This window comes from Manis javanica, chromosome 10 (assembly GCF_040802235.1).
Source record: "Manis javanica isolate MJ-LG chromosome 10, MJ_LKY, whole genome shotgun sequence".
NCBI classification, from domain to species: Eukaryota; Metazoa; Chordata; class Mammalia; order Pholidota; family Manidae; genus Manis; species Manis javanica.
The window spans coordinates 114,148,055-114,173,125 of record NC_133165.1 but is presented as its reverse complement, the minus strand read 5'-3'; the positions used below and the strand labels follow the sequence as shown (position 1 = coordinate 114,173,125).

At 38.3% G+C, this 25,071-nt stretch overlaps 1 protein-coding gene across 1 annotated transcript in view; it reads left to right on the top strand.

Moving 5' to 3' along the window:
• Positions 1-25,071, top strand: part of EFCAB6 (EF-hand calcium binding domain 6) — a 213,706-nt gene that overhangs the window by 54,057 nt on the left and 134,578 nt on the right. Inside the window, 4 exon segments of the mRNA XM_073213995.1 lie at positions 1,076-1,188; positions 7,400-7,449; positions 7,451-7,525; positions 18,257-18,405. Of these exon segments, the coding sequence (XP_073070096.1) occupies positions 1,076-1,188; positions 7,400-7,449; positions 7,451-7,525; positions 18,257-18,405 (387 nt within the window).

Here is a 25,071-nt window from a genome sequence, read left to right as displayed (position 1 = left end):
CAAGACAGAGACCATAGAGCTATTTAGGGAACTGCAGTGTTAACATCTGGCAGCTATCATATCTCAGGATAATTTTTCTTATTAGAACAAAAGGCAAGATTTAACAAAGTGGAAAAAAAGATATGCATTGAAATGAGTACATGACATTATTCTTTGTTAAATTTGGAAAACAGAAAAATAACAAATACTTTAAAGTGATAATCACTAAATTTTTAGAAAGCAGCATGAAATTAGGTAATTATAGAAACCAACACATACGGAGATAATATAACCAAACATTTAAAACTGTCAATTTTTTATAAATGTAATAATGCAGAAATTATCTAGAAAACCATTTATCAAGTGGCAGATTTGAATAATAGAAAATTCATTTTCAAAAGAAAAAAATCCAAACATCCTATTTATCTTAAAAAAAGAATATCTCAGTATATTTCAGGGAGAGACACTGGTTGAGTGTTCTAAAATTTTGTTTTTATATATAATCATAGAATGCTCCAAGAAAAGCTTTGCCCCCAACACCACTAACTGCTTTGAAACAGCACACCTCCTTGAGCCGTAGTTCCTCTCTGTGAAGTTGTATGCCTGATCAAGAACTTGGGCTGTATTCTCTGTATTCTCCCCTCCATCTAGCTCCCGCCTTCTCTGGTTTGAGAAATGCTGCTCTGACCGACTCAAGCTCCAGATCCATTCCTCCCAGTTTTTAAAGGGAAGTGGGACTTGCTTTTCCAGAAATGGCTCCCATGCAGCCCAAGTCCTGGTCACCCCCTCTTCCTGCCAGAGAAGATCTTTATTGCAGGCAGTAGCATTCTCTCAGGTCCTAAGATGTTCCTGTCCCATTTGAATCCATATGCATCCATCAGGAAGCCAAGTAAAATGATCTCCTTCAAAGAATCTGCATTTTTTAAATCTTACGGTGACATTTCCTAGGGTTTACCTTTTCATTCCAGCTTTTGGTAGAAACACAGGTTCAAATTAATACCAACCCGCGTGTAAAGGGTACCTTAGTAACAAACATGCTTCATTTTAGATTTTCTGTATTATAATTTCTGAATTCTAAAGAATATTTCTATTTTAGGTTTGCAAAACACTATAACATTGATAAAGATACTGCAGTGGATTATAATGTTTTTTTGAAGAACCTCAGTATAAATAATGACTTGAATCTTAGATATTATATGGAAAATCAAGGTAAGTATTTTTAAAGTATATAGTTAACAATTTCAATATCCTTTGGCATGCTAATTCCTCTTCTATGAATCTATCCTGAGGAAATGCTTTCAAATATGGAAAATGCATTATCTACAAAGATAGTCCTGGTATCATTATTTATAAGAATAACATAAACGTCTAACAACAGAAACAGGGTTAAGTGAGTCACAGCACATCCACCTGGTAAAATGTGCGGCCATGAGCAATGATTTTCCCCAAGTGAAGGACAGCGTGGGAAATGTGTGTGGACTATCACTAAATGATTGGAAAGAAATTCTAAATACAAATTGTCTTTAAGTGATGTGTCTCTGGGTATTGTTTGGTTCTTTCTGCTGCTTCTGTATTTTCAAAGATTTTTATAATGAACATGTTATTCCTTTACTGATGGGAAAAATCTTAATATAAAAGGGCAGATAGTTGAGTAGTTTATGCAGTTATATTAGACATGTACAGCCAGGCATCTGCAGGCATATTAACTTGAAAAGGCAGAATTCTCCTTGTGCTGTTAGTGTTTACCCTAGCCTCGCCAGTGTAATCCCCAGGGTTGCTGAGCGGGTGGACAGTTTGGGAGAGACCAGGGTCCAGTTCCTTGAGGATCCACGACGAGGAGTGCCATTGGAGAGTCTCCCTTCTGGGCCTTTGGTCATATCAACATAGAATACGTCACTAGAGCATCTACTGTTCTGCTGAGATTTCCTGTCTGTGCACTCAAGAAGAATGTTTTCCTCTACATTCTCAAACACTGCTATTTTAAAATTTAGAAACTTTAAATGCTTTAAAATTTTTATCTGCTAGTTCCAACATTTAGCTCATCTCAGAATCTCATCTCTATTGATTACCTTTTTTCTTGAATATGAATCACAGTTTCCTGTTGTTAGTGGTTCTTTTTCTATGTCTAGTAATTTTGGAATGTATCCTGAATATGTAAATTTTGCATCGTAAAGACTATGGATGCTGTTGTATTCCTCTGAAGAATTTAAGTTTTATTTTAGCAGCCAGGCTGTACTCAAACTCTAATCTGTATCATACCTGAGGAGTTTCACACTTGAAATGTTTGTTCTGCTATTTTCCTGGACGTCTTGTCTCCTCCGCACATTGGTAATTCAAGAGTTAGCCAGAGATCTGGCAGAGGTTACGCACAGACTTGGGAAATATTTCTCTATGTCTTTCTTTCTGGGCTCCCCCCTCTCTGACTTTGCAGCTGCTGTGTAGTCCTGAATTCTGTTTTCTGATTCCTAATGCCACTAATACCTTGGATTTATATCTAAATTCTAGCCACTTGGCATGGTTTCAGCTAAGACGTGCCCTCAGGCAGAAAGCCAAATAACAAGAAACTCATGGAATGTTATTCCATTTTTCCAACTGTTGATTCCAGGTTATGTCATTTGCTCTCCAGTGCCTTCGGATAGTTTTGTTTATATTTTGGCCAGAGTTTACAATTGTTATCTGCTAGAAGGGTTGCTTCAGTGTGAGCTAACCCACCATAATTGGAAGCAAAACTCTCTGGCTGCTCATATTGAGTTGCTTTTTGCTTCAGTTTATGCTGGTAATTTTTTTGATAACTTTTACTAGTTTTTTCTTTTACTTATTTCATTAGGTATTATAAGAAGGTAAGTTCCATAACACAATTTCAATTCACCAAGGAAATCTTATTTTTCCCATTTTGTTATCAGTAATTGGACACATATTTTCTTTATTGGGGATCATAAAATAGTGATGTGTCTCACATGAGAACATTTTTGTTTGATTCAGTGTGGATCTGTCTCTAGTTGTTCTTCTGTGTATTCCTGTTCCTTCAGTGTTAGCTCAGGTTCTCATCGCTGCCTCCTGACTGGTGTCCTTGCGTAAAGCATGGCCTATGCCAATCTGTCTTCTATGATCTGTCACAGAGATCATATTAAAATAAAATATTATCCATGTCAATCTTCTCATCGAATACTTTTTGCATAACTTTCAAAATTGAAATTCAAATCTTTAAGTTAGAAGGCAAAATTCTGCAGATGTTCCAAATTAGAGATATAGTAGTTTATGGCTATGGGCCGCCTCATATTAAAGCTCTACACAGAGGCTGTCAAAACAGAGGCCTGTTTTTTAGTGTGTAGTGGAAAAGGATGAATCACTGATACCATCTGTTCATTGTCCCCACAGCCATCCTGTCAGTTCAAAATCCTCAGCCCCAAAATGCAAATCTTAAGAGTGTCAGCACATAATCCTTGCTGGCTTGGATTATAATGGAAATTATTTTATTTGGACCATGGGTTGACTGATTTGAATCCTCACCTTAGTAACTTGTTTTGGGAAAAGCCAAGGAGTCCAGAGACAGGTTGCTCAAGGTATCTATCAAACAAGACAGTGGTATTATATGGAGCAGTTCAAAGGTCTTTTTGGGTTTTGACTTACCTTCTGACTTCTTTCTGCATAAATAATTAAAAAGTAGGTCTTCTTGTCTCACTGACCCAGCTTTCATAAGATTGCTACATTACAAGTGAACATCTTTATCATATCTCTTCACTTCTTTTTTTGTTTGTCTCTGTAGTTATTTTGGTTATTTGAGGCTTGGTCTCTAGTAGATTGTTTAGGAAGTGTTCATGGAAACAATGTTCTCTGATTTCTTACATGTTTGTGATGGTTTGAATGTGGCCTATACAGTTAAAAAATTAATTTGTCTCTATATAAAGCCCTTGGCTCAGATTTTCTTTCCTTAAATATCTTAAATATCTTTACCCATCATTACCTGGTGACATGAAGTTTTGCTGAGGAGAAGTTTGGTAACAATCTGATTTTATTTCTCTTATTAGTGACTTGATCTTTTTGCCTGAATATCCAGAGAACGTTTTTTCTTTTTATTTCAAACCTAGTAATTTTGCTAGAATATGCCATGATGTTAGACCCACATGATTGATATCCTGAGTATTTGCATACTATTTGAATTTGCAGATTTGAGTCTTTTATTTCAAGAAAACTTTTTGAATTGCAATTTTTAGTATCTTCTGTTCCTTTGTTTGGTTTTCTTCTCAGCAATTTATTTCACATGTATCTTGGATTTTTTATTTCCTGTCTTCTCTTTTCAACTTCCTTTCCTTCCTTTCTTCTTTCCTTTCTTCCTTTTTTGCTTACTTGATATAATTTTTTCTTTCTCACATTCTGTTATGTTGTGTTTATTTGTTCTGTGTTCCATTTAGTTTAACCTTCATTTCCAAAATGATTTTATTTCTAATTTGCTCCTGAGTCTGTCATCTAATTTGTGAGTTTGTCTAACTCTATTGAGACTCTTGTTCCATGTCTCCTTCACTTAAGAAATTTCTAATTAATCAATATGTAGCTACTATATATTGAGTATCTACCGAGTGCCAGCATGCAGATTCGTCATCCCATCAAATCCTCATAACAACTCCATGACAGAGATACTATTTGCCATCTCTTTTTAGCAAACAGGGAAATGAAAGCACAGGGTTGCGAAGATAGTAATCAAAAGTTGCATGGTCAGTAATGGAATCCAGGCAGTCTGTTTCCAGAGTCAGGATTCTGCACCTTCATACTTTTTCCAAGATTCTGAACTTTACACCCTTCGGAACTCCCGCGGAGAAATGCTTTCCCTGACACTGTGGTCTTGAAGCACTTGGACAGCTAAGTCAATACCATACCATTTCTAGTTTTTCTAGAGTGAAACTTTTACTAGTGTTTTAATAATTTTTCTGTATGATGGTTTAAAAAATTTTAGAAGATATTCTTAAGAAAGCAGTAATTTAAAAATGTTTATCACCTATTTGCATTTGTTCCAACAATTTCACATTCTTAAGTAGGCACGTAATTGCCCATTTCTGTTTCTCATATGAACTTCTGCTTTTCTATTTTCTATGAATTATGAATGATAAGGATAAAATTTGCTAATATATGTTCATTTTTTGGGAACATGTGTTATACAAGGACTAATTACCTAGAGCTGTTTGTAGGTTTGATGTTGTTCTTATCTCTGTAAGGGAATCTGTTTTACATATTTGTAGCAACCAGTCACGTTTGACTTTTCCATATAGAAAAATATTTATTTTCTATTAATTTTACATTAGTTCTGGTGTTACTATGTTCATGTTATAATAAGCCATCATCATCTTGCTTATCAAAAGCACCATCTATTTATTTGGGAAAAAGAAAAAATGACATTGGGAGATGGATTTCCTTTTGCTGCGTCTATGACATACCGAAGTGCCCCCTGAAGCATAAGCTTTGGATTTCTTCTCCACCCCATTTCAAATCAGCAGGGATCCTTCAGAGGAAGTCCTGGGACAATTGGGCGGTGGCAGGAATCACCACGCAGCACTGAAGACTGACGCCTGGTGTAACCGAGAGAGGGGCTGCTCGATGCAGCATGCTTGTGTGGCAGCCTGGTAGCAGCTATGGCTGCGGGGGTGCCTGGCCAAAGAGCTGCCCAAGGGCAGGCTTCCCACCTCAGCTACCCCTGCCCTCCAGGGCCTGGCATGCTGTTTGTGGGACACGAGTGGGTCTCCCCAGATGTGCTGTGTGTGTTCCTGTGAACTGCTGTCAGAGTGGAGGACACTTAGGACACAGTGTCTGCAAGCCAGGGCTGGAGACCTCCCTTGCCCCACCGAGTCGGACCCTGAGGCTGTGTTGTGGCTTCTGTCTGTCCCTGAGGCTCTCACAGCCTCTTCGGAGACCCCACTGAGGCCGCAGATTTCCAGACTGAGTTCTGAAGGACTGGCTTTGTACTTTATTATGTAGCCAGAAGGGTCCACTGGGGAGGCTTTTTTCTTGTTCTTTTTTGAGGTAGGCAATGGAATTCCAGATGACTGGCGGTTTGTTAAGTGCAGCTGAGTCTTTGCAAGTGTGCTTAATTTGAGTGAAGCTTATTTGCAGACATTTTAGGAAATAAATCTGGGAAACCATTTGTGATTCTTTGCAGTCGACTTTGAGAAAGAAAATGGCTATATTTTAGATTTATTTTGTTCTCTTTTATTATAAAAGTTAGACTGCTTGTTGCAACAAAGGACAGAAAAGACAAAAACACAAGATAACAATTCCCTGTATTCCTGCCTCCTGAATCCTGCGCTCTATTCTTTTTGGTGTATTATATACTCCCAGATTTTTTCTGATGCATAAATGGGTAGATAGATGGACAGATGGATTGAAAAGCAAATATACAAAATAAATGTTAAAATGAAAATTAAATTATGGTAGTCCTGTCTTCAATCATGAAACAATATTTGTCAAGGAAAACTGTCCACATCCATTAAGTTAGACAGACACTTCTGTTTTTAATGTCTGTGTAGTATTTCATAGGGTTGGTGAGCCATATAAAACCAATCCTCTATTAATGAGCATTTAAATTGTTTCTATTTTTTTCTTTTATAAAACAGTGTAGAAAATATCTGTATGTATGTTGAGTGGTCCTCTTATTCCGTGAGTGTAAAGTTCTAGAAGGGGATTTAAGAGTATTCAAGTACCAGGTTTTCTATGTAAGCCAGAACTGATTCCTATAGGAAACTATAGTTTCCTTTAATCCTTGCCTGTTTGACAAATGGAAAAAATGTTAACTTCTTTTAATTAGACCTTAAAAATTACCAATGAGTTTGAGCAGTTTTTCATATATTTGTTGAGTTTTCTTAGTTCTTTTTATGTGAATTACTAACTTATATAACCTTAGTCTATTGTTCTATTGGGTATTTATACTTGCCTTATTGATTCATTAGAGCTACCCATATATTATGGAAATTAACCTATACTTATTATGTTTATTAATAATAATTTTCCCCCTCGTTTTTCTTTCATTATTTGTGTGTGTTTTTTTAACCCAACAAAAATTAAATATTTATGTTGTTAGACCTATTGATTATTTTAAATGGTTTCTGGCTTTAACATACCTCTTGGAAGGGACTTCTTATACAAAGATTAGGTATTATGTTATATTCATCTTAATTTTCCTCTGCTTTTATTGTATTACTCAGTGTATGTTTTACTCTATATAAGGTTTATCCTTGAATAAGATAGTATATAATTTTATTTTTTTTAATGTTCATCTAGTTATTCCAACACCATTTATTACATAGTTCATCATGTTTTGGTTTATTCAAGTCTTAATTTTTACCAGACAAATTATGATGAAAAGAAAACACTTAATATTTAAATGTACCATTGACAATGTTAATAAACTAAAGCTCTTTTGTTTTAATGATAGAGGTCTCCTGGGAGAATCAACAAGCCAAAAATTCCAAAAAGGAAGTGCTTCCCCAATTCTGTTTCATCTGAAGAAGTCTGGAAAAACTGCTCCTTAGATGAAATTGAGAGGGCCTTTTGCCATGAGGTAAGAATGTTTTCCCAATGCACAGTTATCTAAAGTGTGAACAGAGGAAACTGACAACTGTGGGAAATCAGTAGGTCTAGAACTTCTAAAGTTTGTTTTGATTACCTCCCCAAACTTTAAGACCCTGTCCATCTCCTAATAACAATACTACATTGATAATAGTGGCGATGAGGGGTTGATTCTTAAATACTTGCTTTTGCTAGTCACACACTAAATCTAATAAAAAATATTAATGATACATGTAAAGATATGATACAACTTTATTGAGTAAAGCAAAGGAAAAGCTGACTAAATGGAGAGGTCTCTTCTAGTTTCTGGACTGGAATGTTCGATATTAATGCATGATCCCCTGCATCTGGATGGAGATGTATATATTTTTTTCTTTTGAAAAGTTATATTAGAGGGCTTATTTTATCACATATAAAATATTTTTTTAAGTATAATAATTAAGACAGCATGGAATTGTTGTGGCAATCCAACATTAAAACTGATTTAAAATGATAGTTGGATAATGGCCCAGTCTTTATATGTGAATTTAGCATTTGATATAAGGCATTTCAATAAATGTGGAGGGAATGGAAAGCAGATTATTCAGTGATTATTACAGGGGTAATTTACTAGCTAGCCATTTGGTCAGGGGAAAGCTTGTACCATTCTTCACACAAAAATGAATTCTGTATAGAACAAGTATTTAAATTTAAAAATAAATGATGTGGATGAAAAATTTTAAATCTTTAAATTGAGACTATCTCTGAAGCATGAAGTAAAGCACAAAAACCATAAAGTAAAAAGACTGATAAATTTGAGTACATTAAATTGAAAAGCTTTTGCACAATAAAACTGTGTAAATAAATGATAAACTTGTCTAAGTATGTGCCACATAAGTGACAGATAAGTAATAATTGTTCCTAACATATCAGTGGAAAAATGGCAATGAGGAAAAAATTAACAAAAGCCAATGTTGATGAGGCTATTGGAAGAGTGACCACTCTAATATCCTGTTGGTAAATTGGTAAAATTCATTTTCTCTTCTTGTTAATTAATTTATTGTTTTCATTAAAACATTACTGTTACAAAATATATGACCATTACAAAGAATGTAGGCAATTCTGAAAAGTCCAAAGAAGAGAGTAATAAATTACTCAAACTCCATCACCCAGAAATCATCAAAGGCAACATTTGGTGAACATAATTCTAGGCCTGTCTTTATTCATAGATGTAGAAGGGTGGCTGCATCGGTGGGTAGGTGGGTGGACACATAGATAGAAATTATTTTATAAGAAGAGAATTACACAAATAAAACATATTTCATTTAAATTTCTTTGAATTTAGCACAAGTAAAGGAAGCGTCTTCACCACCCTCATCATTAACGCTTTTGTGGGGCTGCGTCTGTGCCAGGCGCCTTGGGAGCACCTTGCAGGCCGTCTCTCGGCAGTCTTCCCAGCAGCACCATGAGTTAGGCATAATTAGCGTCCCATTTTCAAGTTGAGGAAACTGAGGCACCAAGTGGTGTGATGACTTGCCCAGGGCTCCCCTGCCACTAAGTCCTGGAGCCAGCTTAGACCCCAAGTCCTTGCTGACAGTGCTGTCCTCAAGTGAAGTTGAAGATATTTTCAAGCTTTGGATAAATATTTCCTTACCACAAGAGATATTAGATACCAACAGGGACCTTGAGACAAGAGAAGAGATTAAGAAAGCCATTAAGAGTTAGAGAAATTACAGTGTTTTTGAAAGCTGTCTCAATTGCAGACAGTGTGTGCTGGCCCTGCTGGGGAACTTCCTGTGTTTCTCCCTCCCCGTCCCCCCACCTCATGATTTTTGTTGTTTATATTTTGTTCTCACTCAGAGTTTATAATGTTTACATTTCAGTTCTGTTACCACAGTTTTGCCTTCATTTTGTATTTACATGGATTTAATGCACATTGATGTACTGCAGTGCTTATCACAGTTTACCCCTTTTAGAGTGCTTTATATTGGTTTATTTTTTTGATTGGCTGGATTTCATTGTCAAGTACAGACCTACCTTGGGGACCTTGTGAGTTTGGATCAAGACCACCACAGTAAAGCAAGTATCCCAATAAAGTGAATCAAAGGAATCTTCTGGTTTCCCAGTACCTATAAGACTTATGTTCACACTATAATGTGGTCTATTAAGTGTGCAATAGCAGTAAGTCTAAAAAAATAATGTGCATACCTTAATTTAAAAATACTTTATTGTGTCTAACCCCATACACAAAAGTAAACTCAAAATGGATCAAAGACCTGAATGTAAGTCATAAAACCATAAACTCCTAGGAGATAACATAGGCAAAAATCTCTTGAATATAAACATGAGCAACTTTTTCCTGAATACATTTCCTCAGGCAAGGGAAACAAAATAAAAAATGAACAAATGGGACTACATCATGCTAAAAAGCTTCTGTACAGCAAAGGACACCATCAGTAGAACAAAAAGGCATCCTACAGTATGGGAGAATATATTCATAAATGACATATCTGATAAGGGGTTGACATCCAAAACATACAAAGAGCTCATGCACCTCAACAAACAAAAAGCACATAACCCAATTAAAAAATGGGCAGAGGATCTGAACAGACACTTCTCCAAAGAAGAAATTCAGATGGCCAACAGGCACATGAAAAGTTGCTCCACATCGCTAGTCATCAGAGAAATGCAAATTAAAACCACAATGAGATATCACCTCACACCAGTAAGGATGGCCAACATCCAAAAGACAGACAACAACAAATGTTGGCGAGGATGTTGGGAAAGGGGAACCCTCCTACACTGCTGGTGGGAATGTAAATTACTTCAACCATTGTGGAAAGCAGTATGGAGGTTCCTCAAAAAACTAGAAATAGAAATACCATTTGACTCCGGAATTCCACTCTTAGGAATTTACCCCAAGAATGCAGGAGCCCAGTTTCAAAAAGACTTATGCACCCCTATGTTTATTGCAGCACTATTTACAATAGCCAAGAAATGGAAACAACCTAAGTGTCCATCAGTAGATGAATGGATAAAGAAGATATGCTACATATACACAATGGTATAATATTCCGCCATAAGAAGAAAACAAATCTTACCATTTGCAACAACATGGATGGAGCTAGAGGGTATTATGCTCAGTGAAATAAGCCAGGCAGAGAAAGACAAGTATCAAATGATTTCACTCATCTGTAGAGCATTAGAACAAAGCAAAAACTGAAGGAACAAAACAGCAGCAGAATCATAGAACCCAAGAATGGACTAACAGTTGCCAAAGGGAAAGGGAGTAGGGTGGGTGGGTGGGAAGGAAGGGAGAAGGAGAATAAGGGGCATTACAATTAGCATGCATAATGTAGCGGGGGGTACAGGGAAGGCAGCATAGCACAGAGAAGACAGGTAGTGATTCTACAGCATCTTACTATGCTGATGGACAGTGACTGTAATGCAGTGTGTGGTGGGGACTTGATAATTGGGGGAATCTAGTAACCACATTGTTGCTCATGTAATCGCATATTAATGATACCAAAATGAAAATAATTGAATAAATAAAAATAAAAAATACTTTATTGTTAAAAAATGCTAACCATCATTTGAGCTTTCAGCAAGTTGTAGTCTTTTTGCTGGTGGAGGGTCCTGCCTCCATGTTGATGGCTGCAGACTGATCAGAGTAGTGGTTGCTGATGGTTTGGGTGGCTGTGAAAATGTCTTAAAGTAAGACAGTGATGAAGTTTGCCACACTAATCAATTCTTTCCTTCACAAATGATTTCTCTCTAGCATGCAATGCTGTTTGATAGCATTTGACCCACAGTAGAACTTCTTTCAGAATTAGAGTCAGAATAAAATACCTAGGAATAAACCTAACAAATGAAGTGAAAGACCTATATCCTGAAAACTACAAGATACTCATAAGAGAAACGAAAGAAGACACCAAAAAATGGAAATACATCCCATGCTCATGGGTAGGAAGAATTAATATTGTCAAAATGACCATCCTGCCTAAAAGATTCTATAGATTCAATGCAATTCCTATCAAAATACCAATGGCATTCTTCAACAAACTAGAGCAAATAGTTCTAAAATTCATATGGAACCACAAAAGACCCCAAAGAGACAAAGCAATTCTGAGAAGGAAGAATAAAGCTGGGGGAGTTATGCTCCCCAACTTCAAGCTCTACTACGAAGCCACAGAACAAGACAATTGGGTGTTGGCACAAGAACAGACCCATAGACCAATGAAACAGACTAGAGAGCCCAGATATAAACCCAAGCATATATGGTCAATTAATATATGATAAATGAGCCATGGATATACAATGGGGAAATGACAGCCTCTTCAACAACTGGTGTTGGCAAAACTGGACAGCTACATGCAAGAGAATGAAACTGGATTATGTCTAACCCCATACACAAAAGTAATCTTGAAATGGATCAAAGACCTGAATGTTAGTCATGAAACCATAAAACTCTTAAAGAAAACATAGGCAAAAATCTCTTGAATATAAACATGAGCAACTTTTTCCTGAATACAACTCCTCAGGCAAGGGAAACAAAAGCAAAAATGAACAAATGGGACTACATCAAGCTAAAAAGCTTCTGTACAGCAAAGGACACCATCTGTAGAACAAAAAGGGATCCTACAGTATGGGAGAATATATTTGTAAATGACATATCCAACAAGGGGTTAACATCCAAAACATATAAAGAACTCACACGCCTCAACACCCAAGAGTCAAATAATCCAATTAAAAACTGGGCAGAGGATCTGAACAGACACTTCTCCAAAGGAAATTCAGATGGCCAACAGGCACATGAAAAGATGCTCCACATCTCTAATTATCAGGGAAATGCAAATTAAAACCACAAGGAGATATCACCTCACACCAGTTAGGATGGCCAATATCAAAAAGACTATGAACAACAAATGCTGGTGAGGATGCGAAGAAAGGGGACCCCGCCTACACTGCTGGTGGGAATGTAAACTAGTTCAACCATTGTAGAAAGCAGTATAGAGGTTCCTCAAAAAACTGAAAGTAGAAAATACCATTTGACCCAGGAATTTCCACTCCTAGGAATTTACCCAAAGAAAACTCAGATTCAAAAAGACATATGCACCCCTATGTTTATTGCAGCACTACTTACAATAGCCAAGATATGGAAGCAACTTAAGTGTCTATCAGCAGATAAATGGATAAAGCAGATGTGGTACATATACACAATGGAATACTATTCAGCCATAAGAAAGAAACAAATCCTACCATTTGCAACAATGTGTATGGAGCTAGAGGGTATTATGATCAGTGAAATAAGTCCGGCAGAGAAAGACAAATACCAAATGATTTCCCTCATTTGTGGAGTATAACAACGAAGCTAAACTGAAGGAACAAAATAGCAGCAGACTCACAGACTACAAGAAGGGACTAAGGGTTACCAAAGGGAAGGGATCGGGGAGGGAGGGAAAAGGGGACTGTGGGGTATCATGATTAGGGCACATGGTGTGTGTGGGGTCACAGGGAAGACAGTGTAAGCACAAACGAGAAGTAGGGACTCTGTGGCATCTTACTACACTGATGGACAGTGACTGCAATGGGGTATGGGGGGGACTCGATAATAAGGGTGAATGTAATAATCACATGTTTTTCTTGTGAAACCTTCATAAGAGTGTATATCGATGATACCTTAATAAAAAAAATTAGAGTCAACCTCTCAAACCCTGCCACTGCTTTATCAACTAAGTTTATGTAATATTCTAAACCCTCTGTTGTCATTTCAGCAATCTTCGCCACATCTTCAGTAGGAGTAGTTTCCATCTCAAGAAACCACTTTTCTTTGCTCATCCATAAGAAGTAACTTGTCATCCATTAAAGTTTTACCATGAGAGGCAGCAATTCAGTCACATCTTCAGGCTCCACTTCTAATTCTAGTTCTCACTATTTCTACCACATCTGCAGTTCCTTCTTTAACTGAAGTCTTAAACCCTCAAAGTCATCCATGAGGATTAGAATCAACTTCTTCCAAAAACCTGTTAATGTTGGTATTTTGATCTCTTTGCTTGAATCACAAATGTTCTTAACAGCATCTGGAGTGGTGAATTTTTTCCAAGAAGTTCTCGATTTACTTTGCCCAGATCCATCAGAGGAATCACTGTCTATGGCAGCTATCGCCTTATGAAATGTATTTCTTAAATATTGAGGATTGAAAATCTAAATTACTGCTCGATCCATGGGCTGCAAAATAGATGTTGTGTTATCAGGTAGGAAAACAACATTAATCTTGTATATCTCTGTCCGAGCTCTTGGATGACCAGGTAAGTTGCCAGTGAGTAGTAATGTTTTGAAAGGAATCTTATTTTTTGACAAATAGGTCTCAACAGTGACCTTAAAATAGTTAGTAAACCATATTGTAAACAGATGTGCTATCATTCAGGCTTTGTCGTTCCATTTCTAGAGCACAGGCAGATTAGATTTAGCATAATTCTTAAGAGCTCCAGGATTTTCAGAATGATCAATAAGCACTGGCTTCCACTTAAGGTCACCAGCTACATTAGTCCCCAGCAAGAGCGTCAGCCTGTCCTTTGAAGCACTGAAGCCAGGCCTTGACTTTTCCTCTCTACCTATGAAAGTCTTAGATGGCATCTTCTATATTAGACTGTTTCATCTACATTGAATATCTGTTGGTCAGTGTTTCATTAATGATCTTAGTTAGATGTTCAGCACTTGTTGCTTTACCTGCACTTTTATGTCACGGAGACACCTTCTTGTCCTTAAACGTCATGAACCAGCCTCTGCTAGCTTCCAATTTCTTTGGCCTTCATAGAATTGAAGAGTTAGGGCCTTGCTGTGGATTAGGCTTTTTTGGTTTAAGGGAATGTTGTAGCTGGTTTGATCTCCTATCAGATCACTCAGACTTTCTCCGTATCAGTAATAAAGCTGTTTTGCTTTCTTATCATTGGAATAGCACTTTTAATTTCCTTCAAGAACTTTCCCTTTGCATTCCCTTGGCTAACTGGGGCAAGAAGTCCAGCTTTTGGCCTGTCTTGGCTTTCGAGATGTCTTCCTCACTTAATCATTTCTAGCTTTTGATTTAAAGTGAGAAACACGTGTGACTCTTTCACTTGAACACTTAAAGGCCATTCTAGGGCCGTTAACTGGCCTAATTTCAATATTGTTGAGACTCAGGGAATAGGGAAGCCCAGGCAGAGGGGGAGAGATATGGGAACAGCTGGTTGGTTGAGCAGTCAGAACACACACATATTTATTGATTAAGTTCCCTGTCTTAGATCGGTGTGGGTTGTGGCGCTCCAAAACAATTACAATAGTAACATCAAAGATCCAAAATATGACACAGAGACATGAAGTGAGCAAATGCTGTTGGAAAATGGTGTTGACAAACTTGTTCAGTACAGGGTTGCCACAAACCATTAATTTGTAAAAAATGTAACATCTGCAAACGCAATAAAGTGAAGTGCAATAAAATGAGGAATACCTATACTTTACTTAAGAAAGGCTCATAGGTACTTTATTCCCTTTGTTTTTTCATGTTTGAGACTGTCTGCTCTTGCTTTTCTACTAGAACAACAACTTGGCTGGATGCAATCCTTCCATCATACTTAGCTTTCCTCAAAATGCTGTATTTTTCCATTATCTGTTGTCATTGGGTATTCCTGAGAAGAAGCCTGAGATCAACTGATGTTTCTCCCCTAGTAGGTGGTTTCCTTTGTCCGCTGGGATGCCTAAGGTGTTTTTCTCTTGATCCTTGAAATAAGAAGGCAACAGTAAGCAGTACTGGCAGGCAGCACTTTGTCAAGGTTTCCTGGAATGTAGTATATTCTTTTGAGGTACAGACTCGGTTCTTCCTTCTTTTCAGGAAAATTTTCCTGTGTCCTACCACTAAAATCTCCCTCCCTCCAACCTTTCCTCCTGTCTCCCTTCCATCTTTCCTTCATTCGGTGGCAGCATTCCCAGTTATCCTTACACTGGATCGTCCTCGTCTATCCTTGATAGCGATTATTTTCTCTCCGATTACTTTAATCCTTTTCTTTCCCTCTGCCTTCATTCATGTTCTTTCACACCATTCCTTAACTATTAATTTTAATTTCAGCCTTTTTCTCTTATTCTTGCTGTTTCTGATTTATTAGTTCCTATAATGATGTTACTTTTGTTTTCTATTTTCTTTGTTTTAAAATATCCCTTATCTCTTTCATTGTTTTATTTTGACTTCAGGCTTTTCTTTTATTGAATTCATGTTCTTACTTTAGTTCTGTGTTTATGTTTTTTTATGTTTCCTTACTGTGTGGGTTCTTTCTCTTTTGCATAATCTTCCTGCCTTCCTGCCTCCTCCTTCCCTCCTTCCGTTCCTTCCTTCCTTCCCGTAGTATGTCTATATAGTTGCAAAACCATTTATTTTCATCCTGTGTGTGCTTAAGATGAGATTCATCCATGTTATGAATATAGTTGTAGTATCATTTTCACTGCTACACAGTTTTCCATGATCTAATATACACAGATCATACATTCTCCCATGGATTGGCATTGGGATTGCTTCCTGGTTTCTGCTAACCCAAGTGATGCCACTCTAAGTGACTGCATACATATCTTCTGGTACACATGTGCAAAGGTTTCTCTAGGAGTTACGCCTAGGCGTGGAATTACTTGCTAGACGGTAGGGAGCATGCTCCTCAGCTTTAACTGGCAGTATCAAAATCTTTTTTCAAAAATCTATTTATACTCCCACCAGAAGCATATAAGAATTCCTGTTGTTCTACCTACTCACCAGCACTTTATATTGCTAGACTTCTAAATTTTTACCAATTTGATGCAGATGAAATGGCATCTCACCTATGATTTGAATTTTCATTTACTTTTTTACTTAAGTAACAATTAGCTTTTTACATTTTACAACCTTACTTTAGAACATTTTTGGTAAAACATCAATTTTCAGTAAATATTTATTGAGTGCCTACAGCATGGCAATTTATGCTTCACTTTAGGTAATTATAAGGAAACAAAACAGACACAGTCTCTGCTGTCATGGGAATTGCATGACCTAATTATGCAGGGCAAGGGAGGTGAAACAGATTTAAACATGTAAGTACAGTTTTTCTCAAGTGGTATGAGAAAAGGACAGGGTATTATGATAGAGAATAGCGGAGGGACCTCATTTAGATTGGGGATCAGGAAAACATTTATAAAAATTAAATGTATAACGCATAGAAAATTAGTGTACCTTTCACTTGCCCATTAATAATAGCTGTCATGCTATGCATAATTTAAAAGTATGATGTAGATATGTACTGGTTCTTATGCAAAGAATTTTAATGACATATTGTTAAGTGAAAAAGCCATTTGTCAAACCTGAGTACAGCATGATACCATTTTGTAGAGTTGTATGTTTATGTGATCATAATGGGAGTTTTTGAAATACTATATATAAAAAACTGGATAGTGAGGCTTCCAGTATCTTTATGTTGCTCTTTATACTTTGCTGAACTGCTTTTCATTTTTCTCTTTTGTTTCATTATAATCACTAATGGTGAAAATTCCTAAAAGGGTATACATGTCGCAAAGACACTATTTCTGTTTCACTCCCAACTTTTTTCCTAAAAGAGCTCTTGATTATGTCAGAAATAGTCTCTTGGAGAAAACCTTATTGGATACCAAATGTCATGAAGATATATTAAAGGTGAATTTCATTAATACAACAAATAGGTTCCACGTCTGGCTCCGACTTCCATCTGCAAGTCTTCTCCCAAGCAACCCACCTCCCTGAAAGAGACATGGGCAAATTTAACCGCATTTTGGGATACCTTTATGCAACTTTCTAAGAGGCTTAGGCCTTGTAACTCTCTACATATTTTTAAAGACTTTCCCCGTAGATCCCCAATATTCTGTGCACCCTAAGAAAATTTTAATGAATCCGCTTCTTATTCCTTTAGTGGATATATTTTCATGTCCCAGCAGCTTCTTAAAAGTCGTCTTTTCTACCAAGTTGGTGGTTATTTTGTTTCTCTTCTCATTACAGTGAGCAGGAGAAACTGAATTCAGACAAAGTGGAGAGGTTGGAAATACTGGAGAATATTGTTATTGCACAATAATAAACAGCAGGAAAACCTTTGAACATAAAACCAATCTTCATAGGATTTTTATGAGTCATATAAAACTCAGTGGTTAACGTGCTTCACTGGATTTGAGAAGTCCCTTAAGCAAAAAGCTCATTCACCCTGGTTCTTTGTAGTTCCCCATTTAAAAAACAGAAGAATAATTAAAGGAATGTCCAGAGTTATTAGGTTTATGCTAACCTTATATTAATACTTTCCCTTGCTCTAAAAGCTACTTCTATTTTTAACAAAATGTTGCCAGCTTTTTTGTTTGATTGACCTGACTTAATCAGGAGAAACTTAGTATGGGCTCACAGTAGGAATGGCTTGAAGGCATATTGAGAAAGATGCATCAACCTGGCAGATCCACTGAGTATTTTTAGCCCTGAAATGTGAGGTAGAGCCATCCCGTGCGCTGTGTTTCTCTGACAGAGTTGTCTACCTTGTCACTTGAGTAGCTGTGACTGGGGATACTGTTTGTAGTGTGCTCATCATTTAAACATTTGAAGTTCAGCACATGCCATGGGAACCTTTTTGATCAGTTTTTGGAGGGGACAATGTGACGAGGTTTTGGTAAAAATAAAATGGTTCAGTAGCTCCGTGAAGTTGATTTCTATGAATGCAACACTAATTTTAATTCATTGCAGCTTTTGAAGTCCTATGAAAAGGTCGGGAAAGCCCTGAGTGCAGGAGACCCCTCCAAAAGTGGGTACATTTCTTTGAATTACCTGAAGTTTGTCCTCGACACCTTTGTATACCGATTACCAAGAAGAATTTTTATCCGGCTAATGAAAAGGTAAAAGTCCCATTGTTTCCTTGGTACTTTTTTCCCAAACGTCAACTGTGAGAATAAGGAACAACTTCATTTATGTTTTATTAATATTTTAGAATTTTTTTATTGAAAATTTCAAACACATACAAAATTAAAGAGGATATTATTATGAACCTACTAATGTGCCCACTACCTAGTTCCGATGTTCAATTCAGAGGCAATCATTCCATTTCTATTCCTGCCTATTTTTTCTCAACCCTGGATATTTTTGAAATAAATACCAGACATCAAAGTTCATTGAAGAGATCTCTATGTCTCTCTAAAAGATAAAAAATAAAAATAAAAAATGTGGTAAAAATGCCATTTTCACATCAAATAGAATTATCAATAATATTAATAAATATCCAACCAGAGATCAAATTTAGCTGATCTCATATTTTAACTGGTCTGATATTTTCTTTTATGATTTATTTGAGTCAGGATCCAAATAAGGTATGTGCTTTGCAGTTGATTGATTTTGCCATCTATTTTTTTTAATCTACAGGGTCTCTCCATTTGTTAATTTTTTCCCCTTATGATTATCTGTAGAAGTCTGAATTGTTTGTTATGTGCAGTTTTTTACAATCTAAATTTGACTGATTGCAACCCATGGGGACATTCAACATGTTCTCCTGTCTCCCTACCACAGTGTCCTGCTCCTCAACTGATAGATGCACAGACCCATGTTCAATTTTTCTGGCAAAAATACTTCATTGGTGGTGGCAACCATCATTAGACTGGTTGTCTGCCTTGCTGTGATGTTATCAGCCATTGTCGATCATACCTGTATCCATTAGTTCACTTAGGATTGTAAAGTGGTGATATTCCACATCTCTCATTTCTTCTTTAATTGGTTGGAGTGCTTCTGTCAGGAAGGCTTCCCCTCTGTGATTACTTGGCAACAGCAGAAGAATTAGTGTCAGAAAGGCAGGCTGTCCTTAGGTCTTCCCCCCTGCTCACTACTTTTCAAGATAATGAATTGGTTCCCTAGCACCCTCCTAAAAGTGAGCAATGAGTGATTTTTCTTTTAAAAACTTTGAACCCCTCAAGAACTCCTGAAAGTGTATTTGATGTGTTTCAATTCAGGCAGTTGTTATCCCCACGGGTACTCACTTCGTCCCATGTCGGCCAGCGGGAGGCTTTTCGTGTCAGCTCCTGGTCCTGCTGGTGTGACCCTGATCATCTCATGGCTCTCTGGCATTCTGGGGTGACGCGCTGCCCCAGGCTCTCCTGACGCACCTCTTGCCCCAAGCCAGAATCAGCCGTCTCTCCAAGGATCCCTGTTGCCCATCAGTCAGAAATGGTCTCTGTAGACCAAGCTCTGAGTAGGGAACACTGTCTTTAATTGGTCTGATGTTCTGTCCGGGCAATCAGGGGATGTAGGGCAGAGGTTGATAGAAAGATTGTCCTGTGAAACTCTGGATACTTGGTGGACACTTCGGGGTTACCTAGAAAGGAGAGACACGAGAGAAGGAGGGAAAAAGATAGTATTCCTAGACCAGCTGCGGTCACTGCCGACAGCCCCCTGCTTGCCTCTCGGCGTGGCCAAGGAGAGCCACTGTGCCCGACCACCATGCTTCCAGGGTGAAAGGCAAAATTTAGCCCGAGGAGTAAACATGTCCATGACGCAGAAACAGCTCTGTTGCCCTGCCTATATGTGGTGACATTTTTAGGAATTACTTCCTTGGATAGCTAAAGGTTATATAGCCATTTCTTTTTATTTCACTTTCAAAATTATACAAATAATAATTTAATAACAATAATAGAAGTAAAAACCAGAAAGTCACCATCCACCTTATGTAACAAATTTACTGTTTTCATTTTTCCTCATTCCCTTCCACTTTGAATCCACATACATATATGACCTTTTCATATTTGTAATCAAAGTACATCTATAGTTTTATATGGTGCTTTTTAAATAGAAGTGCATATTATAGACATTCTTCCTATTAGCTTCATCGTGTTCAAAATCATGATATTCAAAATTAATGGGTGCATGTCAAGTGCCTTTCTCTGCCAGACATTGTGGAGGTGCTGACAATGCAGAAATAAGTAACAACTCGCCCCAAGCCAGGGTGGCTGACTTGCCAGGGAGGTGACAGTGATGACAATGATGATGGCCTCAGAGAGAGTGCTAGGAGGCTGAGGGCAGCAGAGCTGTGCTGTTATCACGACCTGTCACAGCCGGGAATCCACAGATTCCTGAGTGCTGCCCGCTGTTGCTTCCACCCAGGATTCCTGGTGGACCAGGGCACAAGAGACAATAGTACGGTGACGTCCAAGTGCCAGGCTTACAAATGACAGATCAGGTATGTCTCCTGGTGCACAGATCCTCCTGGGAAACTGGTCCCTTTATAATTATATAGTTACCCTTTCATCCATCTGGCTTTTGTGGTCTAGCTTGTGTGATATCAAAATACCCAGAACAGTTTTCTTTTGATTTCTGAGCATTTGTCAGCTCTTTTCCCATCCTTTAACCTTCACTCCTTTATTATCGCATTTTAGATGTGTTTCTTGTAAAGTAGTATATATTTGTATTTAAAAAATGAGCATATTTGCCTTCTTAATGGTCAACTTTCGCCTCTCTCCATTTATTGTGGTGGATGTGTTTGGATTCCCCCCACACTTCACCTTGGGTTCTCTGATGCCCTCTGCCCCCCTTTTCCTCTGCAGTTAGGCTCCGTCATGTGTGGCTCTGTGCAGGTTTCCTTTGTCACTCTTTTTTCCCTCCACTGTCTTGAGATGTAAATATCTTATTTCTATTTGTATAGAGATTACCCTTAATTTTAAGAGTGTTCTGAATTTATAAAGCCTAACGTTAATATTTCTACGGTCCTGGATAAAGTAAGCACCTTCCCCTTTCATTGTTACTGTTCGCTAGTGTTGTGATGCGGCCCTGTTTTGATAATTCCTGAATTAGTCATTATTACTGTTTTGTTTTGTTTTTTTAATACTGTCTATACTTTTTCGGTTTTCCCGTGATTACTAGTCTGTTCATCACTGCTTCTTAAATTGTACCCCTTCCTTCTGGAATCAGTTGCCTGAAGCATATCCTTCTGTGGTCTGTTTAGTGAGGTCCTGTAAGTGGTTAATTAAGTTCAGTCTTTGTGTTAAAAAATGTCTATTTTCCCCTTACCCTTTCATGAAGATTTAGCAGGGAGTAGAATTCTTATTTGAGTTATTAACACTTCAACAACATTCTTCATGGTCCTCTGGCCTCTACTGCTGCTGTTGAGAGTCTGCTGTCGGATTGCCAATACTTTGTTTCCCTACAACGTGTCTTGATATAGATGTGTTTATTTAATCTTCCCAGGCATATACCGTGTCACTCTGAAGATACCATCTTTCATGGATTTTAGAACATTCTCAGCCATTCTTATTTGAATATTGTCTCCACCCCATTCTCACTTGTCTTTTCTTCTGGAACTTCTGTTAAATACATGTTGTTGAACCTCCTCGTTTCATTTTCCACATCTCTTTCTGTTTTCCACGTCTTTATCCCTCTGGGCTATATTCTGTTTTCACAGGAATCTACTTTGGTTCACAGACCCTTTCAACTGTGCCAAGTCTACCCTAGCCCTGCGTAATCCCAGGCCTCCCAGCCCCAGGTGGGCACTGACCCTCAGCCCCAGAGCCTGGGTGGAACCCCAGGAACACTGGCAGGACGCGCTGCTCTGTCCGGTCCGCTAAAGCCCCTGTGACGATGCCTCATGTTCCCAGTGCTTTGGGGCCGCTTCCACGGCTTCACTCTTCTGACACCTGCGGGCCTCCCTGTCTTGGTTTCGGCTTTAGCTGTATGTTCAGAATAATTTTGTTCATAGATTGATTCTAGTGGTTGTTGATGTATTTGTTGATGTATTTCTGTGATTAGACCAGGAAGCTAGGGGGAGATCCATTGTGTTGCCAGAAATTGTACCTTAGTGCGTTCTTGCTGCTGGGAAGTTAGAAAGTCTCCAGAGAGTAAACAGAACCGAGGTGGACTGTTGGGAGGTAAATAGGACAGTTGGAGGAGGACATTCTATACAAACAGCCTTTTCAAAAGGGCTGGTTTGGTGGCGTCTTGATCAGTTGTTAAGAGTCTTTAATTTTATATACCAGAATACATTTCACCATTGCCTGCCATTTGAGTCTTTAGGTTCATTTTAGTTTCGCATATGTTTGTTTGTTCATTTATTTGTTCAATCAGTCAGTCAACTAATTTCTGAGCACTTACCATGTACCAGGCACTGTGCTAGACACAGGGAAGCACTCATTGGAGGGCCAGAAAGACACAATTCCTGTCCTCAAAGAACGGTACCTGCTGGCTCAGGAGACTGACAATCAGCAAACATATGAGTAGTGAAATAAATTACGCAGTGTGATGAGTGCTGTGGGAGGCTCAGCAGGGACTGTGACGGGAGGGAGACAGGGAGGGATGCAGGCTATTTGGGAGTGGTCTGGAAAGGTGGGGTTTAAACAAAGACCTGAGAGGTTTTTGGGGAGCAGCCATGGGGAGAGCCTCCTGGGCAGGGGCCATGGCCCCAAGGGTTGCCTCACTTGCATATTCTGGGCCTGGCAGAAGCCAGTGTGCCTGGAGGCCAGTTGGCAAGAAGGTGAGGAGGTGAGAGGTGAGATGGGGAGGCAGGCAGTGCCTGGGAGGCGCTCGGGGTTATAGGAAGTGCCCGGGTCTAGAGCAGGCTTTGAGCAGGGGAATGGCTCTGTCGAAGCTTTTAGAGACCCCACCTTCAGGCATATCAATTTTTTCTTTGGTGGGTACATTCTTTTCTCAGAGCATATTTCTAAAAGTCAGATTCAAGGTAAGAGTGTAAAAACTTGCAAATTTTTATAAGGACTTCTGAACTGTTTTCTCTCAAGACAGTAGCAATTTACATTGCTGTCAACATTGTACGTGTTCTAGTTTCATATTCTTTCCAGCAATGAATACTAACATTGTTTTAAAATGTTGATAACTTCAGAGGTATAAAGTGGTGCCTCCTTATTGTTTTAATTTATATTTTGTGGAGTGATACTGAGGTTGGACTTCCCATGAGCCTGTGCACTGCTGTGTCCCCCCTGATGTGAATGCTCCTTATATCCTAATTGGTTAATGGCCCCGCTGATGGTTTTTTTAAGTCAATTTTATCTCCTTTTTGTTTAATAATTTTTTATAATTAGATAATTATTAAGAGATAACCCTTTTCTGTCATAGGCACTGCAGCTATTTTTTCCCACGTTGTTATCTCTCTTTCATTTACATGATCACTGTTTAGAGGTTTACATTTTAATATAATCAAATATATTAATCTTCTTCTGGAATGTCTTCTGTTGCTTAAAAATCCATAAATTCTTCACTCTTGATAAAAATTCCGTTTCTTCTCTGCTTGTTCGTCTTCTTTGAAAACAAATACTTTAATCCATCCCGACATTGGTGGATATCCAAATTAAATTATTTTTTCCAAATAGATTATCTATTTTACCATTACCACTTATTAAATAATCCTTCCTCTCCTCATTTAAAAAAAATGTCTGCTTTGCCACATATTAAATTGTATCCATGCTTTGCTGAATGTGTCTTGCTCCCCTAATCCATCAATCTCGATTGCGCTTGTGCGTGGCTGTTCCTATGTGGTGCTCTGTGTGGCCCAGCCAATTGCCCTTTTAGGTCCTGTTGCATGAACACTGGGGTCCTGCAGTGCCACGGCTTTTGTATCTCACCTCTTTCTTGAATTTAAGTTGTGATTGTTAAGGACCTACCACTATGTCACTTCCTAAGGAGAGACTCTGACGGATTCTACCATAAAGGTAGTAGCCTATGAAGAACAAATTAGAGATGGGACTGGTGTCCTGCAGCAAGTGGCACTGGGGTGGCCTTGACCTCTATTTTCCTCTGCTCTCCTCTCAAGCCCCAAAGAAGGTGGTACAGCTGGGACACTTGTTATTGCTAGAAGCGAGCACCCTCAACTCCCCTCCACCTTTGCACTCACAGCCTCACAAGAAACCATAATTCATCTAAATTCAGGTTTAGTATTTTTCTAAACTTCTCTGGATGAGTCCATGATTGTATTGGGCAAATTCTACGTGACTTTTTTTTTTTTTATTAAGGTGTCATTGATATATACTCTTATGTAGGTTTCACAAGAAAAACAAAGTGGTTATTACATTCACCCTTATTATCAAGTCCCCCCTCATACCCCATTGCAGTCACTGCCCATCAGTGTGGTAAGATGCCAGAGTCCCTACTGTCTTCTCTGAGCTACACTCTCTTCCCCGTGACCCCATACATACCATGTGCACCAATCATGATACCCCACAATCTCCTCTCCCTCCCTCCCCACCTGCCCTCCCACACCCCTCCCCTTTGGTAACCACTAGGCCCTTCTTGGAGTCTGTGAGTCTGCTGCTATTTTGTTCCTTCAGTTTAGCTGCATTGTTATACTCCACAAATGAGGGAAATCATTTGGTACTTGTCTTTCTCTGCCTGACTTACTTCACTGAGCATAATACTCTCTAGCTCCATACACGTTGTTGCAAACGGTAGGATTTGTTTCATTCTTATGGCTGAGTAGTATTCCATTGTGTATATGTCCCACATCTTCTTTATCCATTCATGTACAGATGGACACTTAGGTTGCTTCCATTTCTTGGCTATTGTAAATAGTGCTGCAATAAACA